The sequence below is a fragment of the Juglans regia genome, chromosome 1, assembly GCF_001411555.2.
Source record: "Juglans regia cultivar Chandler chromosome 1, Walnut 2.0, whole genome shotgun sequence".
In the NCBI taxonomy this organism is placed as follows: domain Eukaryota; kingdom Viridiplantae; phylum Streptophyta; class Magnoliopsida; order Fagales; family Juglandaceae; genus Juglans; species Juglans regia.
In genome coordinates, this window is record NC_049901.1 from 17,712,912 (window position 1) to 17,723,029 (window position 10,118).

The window sequence follows — 10,118 nt, forward strand, 5'->3', positions numbered from 1 at the left end:
GCCGAAGACCACATTGCCAGGCCCTCATAAATGAGGGCCATCTTCTTCTGCTGACTCCTCTGCTGTCCACAACCCCATTACACCATGACCATTATGTTGCTTTAGAAGCCATCTCCATCCATGAATTTATTTTCCCTCTCAAGCCTTTGAGCTGGCCTTTAGTACGTTTAGAGAACACATTTCTATTATTTGCGAAGAATACTGTGCATGGGTGGAGTCCACGATGAACCCAATACATCTAAGAGACATTGAGATTACCTTGCTGATAGAAACCCCTTTACTGTCTATTGTATAGAGGTTTTAGATTAATGTCAAAACATTATTTTCTAAATATTAAAAAAAAAAAAAAAAGGCCCAAATTGCAATCTACAATCATAGAAGTTCTAAGCATTCATCGGATCTGCATTCCAATCATGTGTCATTGACCACTTAATTGGAATTTTCCCTACCCAAAATTCGGTAAAAGATGGTATTTAAAACATGAATATCTCATCTGCAGCATACATAATTTTCTCTAGCTGAGCCACATCATCCAGTTTTATGTTATATATCCATAAGTATGTTTAAATTAATTGGAAAAGTGATCTTAATAAATATTATGCAATTTGAAATGTAAATATTTGAGACACTTGCAGTACTCATTTCCTATTTAATTAACTTGTTGTCTCTTTTTCCCTATATTTTATATATTACTAGTAGTAATAAAAAAAGGTAAAAAAACTCTAGCCAAAAAGGGATTACACAAAAGCAATCCTACAAACTAATGCGGTTTGATGTGGTTCGTCAGATTGTAAAGTTTCTTTTATAGTAAAGTAAATCTAACAGATCAAATGAAACCATGTCAGCTTGTGTGATTATTTTGCATAATTTTCTTGTAGATGTAGCAGTACTCAAATATCAACATCTTTAGGAACTGAACTTTTCTCTTTTTTCTTTTCTATTTTTTATTTTTATGTCAAGGATTTGATTGTGGTCACTATAAGTTCTCCAACCCTTAGGGGTGAGAATTTTCATGTTATAGCTCTATGTCGCCCATTTGATTATTTCAAGTTTTTACTTATTTCATCTTTTAACATACCCAAAATAAAAAAAAAAGAGAGAGAGAATGTATCTACTCATTTTTGCTCGTTTACTCTTTAGGCCACCACTATAGGAAGACAACGTGACAGTTGTTAGGTCAGGTTACAGGTTCTAATGGTTTGACCTACTTTGGTCAGGGGCATGAAAACACTTCCACTTTTACTTGATTAAACACTAGACCGTACCCACATCACACAGATTATTCCTTCCACCCAAGAGTTCAAACCTTAAATCTAGAAGAGTATAGCAACAAGACCAAGGCCTTTACCACTTAAAAGCCAACTCCTAGACTTTAAATGTTAATGACATGTGTAATCATAGGTCTAATGATGGAGAATAAATCCGCTTTTTATTTTTATTTTTATTTTTTTATAAGCACCTGAATATTGGAGCACCTTCTTCGGTGGGTAGAATATTATGTCAAACAAATGGAGTGAAATAAGCTATTCTTTAATGTAGGGGGCACGGCTCTTTAAATAAAAAAAAAAAAATCAAAAAATGTAGGGGTAACGACCATCTATTTCATGGACAATATAAAGGTGAGAGGCTGAAAATTAGTTTTTATAATCTCACTCTCTGTCTCTCTCTCACCTCCACAGACATCAATCCAGTCACAAAACCTCCATATCATGGAAACTACATCAAGCCAGTGGACCATGCCTTCAATCACGGTGAACAATGCTTCCATTCAAAATAGCCCATATATAACATGTTTAACAAAGCTGCTCGTACGGATAAGTTTCTGCTCCACTACTGGAAAGGTAAGGGGGCATCTGCATGCAAAAATTACAGAGCTGCCGAGTAAACTATATTACTGGGACTACAATTGCAACATAGTTTCAGCCAAGGGAAGATGAGAATAGACCAGTCATTTCAAAGCTGTTTCAGCTCCAGAACTACTACAAGCACAACAATTGTGACTTGTGATCAATGCCATTGAAGATGAAAGTCCCAGACATGGGTACGAATTGTCTTGTTATGAGCTGTAATGAATATAGTGACATGTCATCAGGTAAGAGTTGATTGAGGGTAACATCAGGAGAAAAGAATATTAAAATAGGACACGAAAGAAAACCTTAATAACTTCTTGTGATGCAATTCCTCCAATGAAGGCAGCAACTGCGTGGAGTTGTGAAGCACCAAATCGGCACATCTCATTGATAAGGTCCTCTGTCAAGGTTGAGCCATTGCAACCTAAGTCACTAAGGAGGCCAACAGCTGTAGTCTTCAATCGGGAAATGTCCTCATCCATCCCTCTGTGGACATTAACAATAGACTTAGCAAGGAAAGGTGGACTTAAAAATAGGAAGATCTGTTAGAAAGACATGGTATTGTCAAATGTAGGTGTTACCCATGAAATTGTCCAGGAAAACTGTTGTAATTAGCAGCAAAACGATCAACAGCTCGAAGCAAAATGTAGAACCCAACAGCTACGCTGCCATTCATATAACAAGAAAATAGGCCGTAAGCAAGAGGTTCTCTGTCAATAGGATCTCTGTCAATACGTAACTTTGTTCTTTCTGTTTCAAATTTGGTTGTGCATCAGGTATATGTATCTTTTACCTTGTCTTACATCAGAAAAAATTGCACCCAAAGAGAAAAAATAACAGTTACATTCTAGGGTGTAAAACTCAATTAGTGCAGAAGATAAAAAAATCCACAAGCTGAAGTTGTATACCAAAGACAATCAAAGGCAATGTAGGATCAAGGAATTAGGCAATCGACAGTCTACACCAATCAATCCCAACCAAATGTTTTATATCAAGAGAGTCACATCAGCTGTACTGTATTCTGAAACCCCAATTAAATTGGATCGGAAAAAATGAAGCATAATTTCCTAATTTTCTATTGATTGCACACAACTTTGTTACTGGGCTTTCATCATTATTCTCACTGTACTGTTTTTCTATAATATTTTATTATATTGGCAAAGGTAATGCCTAAAGAATCCATGTGCACTCTTGCTGCTCAAAAGCTTTAGGGCTTGTTTGGGAATGGAATCTTTTTTTTATTCCATTCTCTCTACCATTCTCTCTAGTCCCTTTAGGGCTCTGAACTTGGCCTTACCCCGCAACGACTCTAGGGCCTCGATTTCTTTGGTCGCGAGTCAGGCCTTGTCAAGGGCTTGGGATCCAGAGCCTGACCTGGACCCCAGGCGAGTCTAGGGACTTGGCTTTGTTGGACAGGAGGTCAGCAAGTCAAGACACGCGCATTGACTGCGACGTGCCCACAATCAGGCACGTCCTGCCGTCTGCATATAGTAGGGTAGTTTGCATGGAATCTCATCTCAAAATTTCTCATAATTTCATTCTCAAGCATCACACAAATACAAATACTTTTCAATTTCAAATTTTCAACTTTTTCATCTAATCATTACTTAATCATTACAATTTTTCCAAACTTCCAACAAACTACAGCTTTTTCAAATTTCAAAACAAAAATTATATTAAAAAATTATATTCTAAAAATATTTAACTTTATAATATTTTTATTCAACTTTTTCTCTCTTCATTCCCAAAACCCAATAAAAGATCTTAACTCAAACTATTTCACTACTATTCACAAACTATTTTACTACTATTTACAAAATTCTCATCTTATCTCATTCCTCAAGCATCCCCTCAAACTTTGTACCAGAGAAACGGTCTCAAAGGCACAAGGTCTCACACTCTCATACTGTGCATGAAGTACAGAGATGATCAAAGATGCATAATTAATAAATAATTGAACATTCAAATATTATCTGAAAGCATAAACAATATATTCAAAGACACCTGTAATCTTCATCTGTCAGATACTTCTGTAACTCTGGTAAAATCGGAGAATTAAATTCGTCTTCAATGGAGCGATACCTGCAAACCTACAAAGTAAAAAATCAATATCTTATTGGAGGCAAACAAGGCAAAAACAATAAGCAATCATAAGCTATGCTTGATCAATGAGACATTTACATCTATTTGAGATATCAGTACAAGTAAAGATGCTTGTCAAAAACAGTATAAATAAAGATGTATTAAAGAAAGGTCATTAGCTAAATCAAAATGAACATATGTAAGTATTGCATGTAGAGGAATGATGAGACAAAAGGTGATAGAACATCGTATTGGGCAAAAGGTGATTATAAGTATTACAACAAAAGTGGGGGGAAGAAGGCTATAGCTCCAGACTTACTCTTAGTTTTCTTGCATTTCTACAGAAGCTTTTTACTGTTGTCTTTGAGATGCTATTTGGATCTTTACCAATTTTCTTCAGAATATATCTAACTCGTTGCTCAATAACAAGACAATCAGCCTCAGCCTTCGCTTGGAAAATGTTCTGCAGATTTACATAAAGCCTACAAGATAGTTGATAGAGAGCTTGTCTCAACAAGCTATTTTCTAGTTTGTTTGTAATTTTAGAACCCAAAAAAGATAGCATTATATTTTGGAGAGATTAAGCCACTGACTCAGTAGACGATGTCATATCAGGTATTGATCCCTCAAGTGGTGCCTCGCCACTACCTTCATTTGCTATAAATTCCTGAAAAGTGAGGAAAGTACACCATTATTCAACTTAACTTAATGAACGCCTTTAACAAAAATAAAATTTTAATTAATGACACACCATAACAAAAATAAAATAGCAATGTTAAGTTTTCAGAAATGGCACGGAAACTTATAACAGGGTAGACCCAGATCCCAACCAGATAAAGAAATTTATAGGGTACCAAAGTACATAGTACATGTGAGAGGAAATAGGGTACTACACAAAAAAGTTAAAAAGCATGAAATTGGTCAATTCTAATACAACATACATATATGTATGGTGCGTGTATGCTTGCATTGAGAGGGAAGAAGAGGGAAGGGGTAATGATAAATATGACAGTAAGGGGTTAAAGCTTTAGATTAAGAGAGAAATTAACATCCTATTTCAATTCTTCCAAAGGGACGCATGACAACTAGATACTTTCCATGCATCTGCTCCTTGGAATTCAACAACTCTAGGACAGGAGAAAACCTGCCCTTTTGACCTGCCCTGGCCCATCCGATTGAAAACTGTTGATTTCCAACATTAATCGGGTGGGGATATGTAATAAAAAATCGATTTCCAACAGAAGTCATGTCAACCAATGAAAACTTGGGGTTCCATGGTTATTGGCAACTCTCATGTGGTTTTGTTAATTGTGATTAGGGGTGTAATCGGTCCTGTCTGGTCCGGTCACTTGGAGGAGAATTTCGGACCGGACCAATGTTTTTAGTCCAACAAAAGTTTGGACCAATAAGGACTTTGGACCAGACCGGACTGGTCCGTTTTGGTTCAATCCGGTCAGTCTTATTGGGGTATTTCAGTCCGGACTATATTTTTTTCAATTTTTTGACAAAAAATTATATAAAATGATAAAAAAAAATCAAAGTGAATGATATAATCTAAGAATAAAGTCTAATTAAGTATTTTAATCAAGTATAATAAATTAACTAATTCAATATTTTAATTAAGTATAATAAATTAATAATGCTAATAGTATGCGTGCTATAAATAATTAATAGTTAATACTTTGTCTTAAAATTCTTAACCTTTAATTTTTATATAATCTAATTATAAATAATTAGGTTAGAAGAGAATCAAATAATTATTTATAATTAGTTAGAAGAAAATTACATAATTACTTGAAAAAAAAACCCTACCCCAAGACCAGACCAGAAAACTCAAGTTCTTCACTTTCTTGGACCGAGACTGACCGGTCCCTTGATTGGTCCGGTCTGGACCGACTGAAACCCGTTGATCCGGTTGGTTTTCTCAGTCCAAAGAAAAAATTTTACACCCCTAATTGTGATCATGCAAGCGTCTACCAACATCCTGGCATTGGTTGCTGGTGGTTTCCCATGGCTGAACTGACTGGTGTTGGCTGTTAAAATTGTAGATCACATCAACATCAGTTGCCAGTGGTTTCCGAACAGACCGACCACAACAAGGCTCCCGAATCACATTGATATTGATGTTTATCAATTGAGCAATGTAAAAGAAGGTGGTTGACTCAAAAGCCGACTTTCTTGGAAATATCCACAATATAATTCTCCAGGGTGTACCAAAACCTTGCCCGTCAACTCAGAAACTTATTCTAAATGCCTCTTTGCAGAGACATGTCGGTACTTCTAAGAAATAAACACTAATGAATTCGATATCAGTTCTATCAGATTCAAGTAAAGATATAAGTCAAAAATGCTGCTTGGAGTCGCAAACCTTCAGAGCAGCCACCATCACCCAAAAATCTGATGAATTAGAATCAACTTCAGCACGGTTATCATTAAGAATCTGTTGCAAGTCTGAACCTGAGATGCACAAAATGAGGAAAAAAATAAGCACTTGTTTCAACCAGGCATATTGGAGGAAGGTGACTCATGCCAATCCCAACTCTATCCCAATATGGTAGAAAGTGAAATATTGGATGCCTAACATACCAACCATCTTGTCAACCATGCACCTGAATCAACTCTATGCATTTCTTTTTTAATGATGAAGATCTGAGACTTTATGTTAGATATGTAAAATATATGCTACAAAACAAATGCTGAGAAGGGTATTTAATGCTGGGGAGGGTATTTAATCCGATTAACATGAGTATGTAGCTTATTTTCATCATAACATCAAGAAAAATCAGCACCTATGATTGTGAATATTATATGCTTAGTTACTTACTAATTCCTCGAGGAGCAAAGACCTTAAATGAGGCCTCAATAGCTTCTCTATAGTTATCTTCGTCCGCTGCAACCATACTGGCTTTAAGAAGGTCCTAAAATGGCCAAGACATATATCACTTTACCCGAAAGAAATTTAACAAATGATCAATAAAATAAAGCTGCCAACATAAAAGCTATGAAGGAAACAGGTAAACCTTGAACTCTTTTTTCTCTTCCCTGGTTGATGGAAGGCTACCACCATGGCTTTTGGCCCATTTATCTGCCATCTTGACAAGAATGACCACATATGGTGTATGCTTATGGGCCACAGTATCTTGCACATCTAAATCAATGCTTTCTGCAAACCTATCATGTGATACAATCCCGATCATGTATATGGAACACAAGGTGGATGCTCTCAGGACAAAACATTATGGCTGAAAAGTGTCCCAGACCAGACACCAACATACATTTGACAACATGCAATAGCCAAGCAAAGGGAAATAAATATGTACCTCCTGAGCTCGGGCCATGGATTATTCAACCGGAGATCATCCAGAAAATGGTCAGGCTTTGACTCAACAACTGTATGTTCCTACCACAAATAAGAAAAAATTGGATATAGCACTGTTTTTGTAGAGCTAAATTTCTACATGTGATACCATTTTGGTATAAGCCTTCGGATAAATTTTAATTTAACTCCTATGAAGTTGGGCTATGCCTTTGGCATTCCCTAATTAATTCTTCCATTAATTATCAAAAAGTACATAAATTTTGACTAACTGTAGTCCCTACCTCACGGAAATTGTATGCCAAGCTCCAGAGGTTCCTTTTTTAGATAACAAGTTAATAGTCAAAGGAATGTTGCTGATGATTCAAACAGAGAAATGTTAAGCTAGATCTGCGCTTAAGGGAAACCCTATTGATCATCCTTCTTGTGTCCAGGTTATCCCTTTGGAGGAACAATAAGGGTCAACATCTCAACCTATCTCAAACCAAACATTGATGGAACCCACTACTTTTTCAACTTCCCATAAAAAGTTAAACATCTATCAACCTATTTCATACATTCAAACACATCTCAATAGGACCCACAAACACTACTATTCACAAATCAACTCAAATCATCTGAGATCACCTCAGCACCCAAATGCAGCCTAATAAAGTTAAAGAAGATTACCTTCACACTGATTCGGACAAAACCAGTAAGGCCATAGGAGCGAGCAAAGATCAACATTACATTTGCCTCCCTACAGATTCTATCAAGCTTTAGCATCGAGTCTTCCCCTAGCTGAAAGTGGAAGTATGAAGACTCAGTTATATTTATTGAAGTTAATATGATGAAACAGAAAATTTGACAAAACATCGAAACTAGATTATGCATTCAGAAGGCCACTGCCATCCAATTTATCAATGAGATACAACCCACACAAATGTTATAAAAAATCTGGGTGCAACACAACCACAAGTACAAGCCACCTTGGACACTCAATTTTTCTTTTCCTTTTCTTAATTTTCTATTTTTTTTGCACATATAAAAGTTCATCTACATCCTACATATAACAACAAAACATAAATTGTCTGCTTCATTAAAATAAAAAAGCAAATGATGGTTTATTTGCAAGACGTAGATTGCAAAAAGATCCATGGTATGCAAAGCAATGTGCTCTACTTGAACTATGTCATCTTCACGATGGAAAAGTAGGTAAACATTAGCTTCCATACCTGAGTAGCTACTACCAATGTAAACTGGGAAAAAAATGAGGGATTGGTCTCAATTAACGACTCTGGATACTCTTCTATAAACTTGGCCTTAACAGCATCATTTAGCTCTTGAAGAAATGCGCATACACATTTTGCCTTCGACTGCCCAACGCTAGATTCATCCACTACCATCATTATAGAGAATAACAAGAAAAGACAGTTAATTTAAGAAGGCAGCAGGGAAATATAGCATCACATATAGAACACATTCATACATACCCATAAAATTATTTCCAAGGTCCCCAGCGTCAACCTTGGATCCATCAATTACAGTGATGCTTCCAACCCCACCAAGAACAAGATTCTTTAGTGTCTCAGAACCGGTTGGACCGCAATTGAGTAAGCATATACTAGCTTTCTCAAGGGCTGCCTGTCCTTGTTCACCCCAAATCCTAAAATTTCTTTCAGCTTCAGTAAATCGAGCTTCTCACAGTAATAATTTCAAAATAAAGGAGACATAAATTGCACACAACACTTCCGAGTTCATTTTTTGTTATTTTATTAGTATATATTCTTTTGCTCATTCATCAACGATAAGAAAAAAAAAATGGATTTAAATTTAACTAAAAATTAGATAATTAAAAAAATTAATAACAAAGTGTAATAAAGGAAAGAGCTATAAGCAAAAACAAAAAGGCTAACTCAGAGCGAATTGCAGTAAATCTTTACAGAATATATGACTTTCCTCTGGGGAAACGGTTTTCTTGGAAAATAATTTACGAGGAATCAAAAGTAACTGAGAGAGAGAGAGAGAGAGATGAATTTTTGGAAAAAGATGGAGACGGGAAAATTTTCCGAGAAGGGAGACGCGGTACCTGAGCTGGCGATCGTATTTGATTTTGGGTTCAGCCATGCTGTCTGCTGCTCAAAAATTTCGCTTGGTACCTACGCAGTGTGTTGGTGTGACTATTGACTATTGAGTCTATCACTGCGGACGGGAAGAGAGGAACTAAAGTCACTGGATTTTTTTCCAAACGGCGTCGTTTCGTAAGCCATCTTTTTATTTTTTCTTCTCAGTATTGTCTATATTTTTTCAGTTCCGCCCCAGGTACCCGGCGTTTACCATCGGTGGAATTGGCTGCCGATATATTTATAAAATTAAGAGAAATGAGTATGCAAACGTTGTACAATCACTTTAAAAAAAATAAATAAATATAAAACTCACATGAAAAGAAATTAATTTTTAATAGTGAACTCTATTCTTTTTCAAAGCAATTGTATAAAATTTACGCATTTTACGACTGTATGTAGCATTACTCGAAAAAGAACAAAAACACAAAAATAGTGAGAAAATGAAAAAGAAAACCTAAAGACCGGTCTGGCTGGTTTCTTCAATAAACAGTCCTCTAATAGTAAGGCTCCACGTAAGCTTTTCATTTTACATGTTCTGCATATGGCAACACCCGATCATAACGTCTCATACAGCCCTCCCATGCCACATTCTTCGTCTTCCACTCCATCCCAACCCACACTCATCCCACGGCACAGACGGAGCTCAACCCCCCCAGTCGACACGAACAGACCCCAAAAATTTTAGTTTGAAATTCAGAATAAAGATTCTGAGGTTCTTCAGTTGCAGCAGCAGATTGATGCGACAAACCAGATGCAGGAGAAGAA

General features: G+C 36.3%; 1 protein-coding gene across 2 annotated transcripts; it reads right to left on the reverse strand.

Annotated features, from left to right (window-relative positions):
• Positions 1–1,581: 1,581 nt before the first annotated feature.
• Positions 1,582–9,523, reverse strand: LOC109020497 (NEDD8-activating enzyme E1 regulatory subunit AXR1-like). Of its 2 annotated transcripts, XM_019002964.2 has the most exons (15): positions 9,317–9,447; positions 8,721–8,893; positions 8,463–8,626; positions 7,918–8,028; positions 7,253–7,332; positions 6,953–7,103; positions 6,757–6,850; positions 6,301–6,389; positions 4,526–4,599; positions 4,252–4,414; positions 3,855–3,940; positions 2,432–2,515; positions 2,156–2,336; positions 1,946–2,063; positions 1,582–1,853 (listed from the first exon to the last, which is right to left on the reverse strand). In XM_019002964.2, exons 1-14 carry the CDS (start codon positions 9,352–9,354, stop codon positions 1,980–1,982), a joined length of 1,572 nt encoding a protein of 523 aa, XP_018858509.1. In that variant the 5' UTR covers positions 9,355–9,447; the 3' UTR covers positions 1,582–1,853; positions 1,946–1,979. The 2 variants fall into 2 exon arrangements, with proteins under 2 accessions (XP_018858509.1, XP_018858508.1); XM_019002963.2 differs by having other exon boundaries at positions 1,582–2,063; positions 9,317–9,523.
• Between the last annotated feature and the right edge of the window lie 595 nt (positions 9,524–10,118).

What these genes read in the sequence shown, in the direction of transcription:
- LOC109020497 (XM_019002963.2), bottom strand. Translation starts at nt 9,354, where the DNA reads ATGGCTGAACCCAAAATCAAATACGATCGCCAGCTCAG. An exon ending in CTTTGCTCCTCGAGGAATTA is followed by an intron (nt 6,390 to 6,756) that starts GTAAGTAACTAA and finishes TGTGCATCTCAG; the next exon opens with GTTCAGACTTGCAACAGATT. An exon ending in GAAATGCAAGAAAACTAAGA is followed by an intron (nt 3,941 to 4,251) that starts GTAAGTCTGGAG and finishes TTTACTTTGTAG; the next exon opens with GTTTGCAGGTATCGCTCCAT.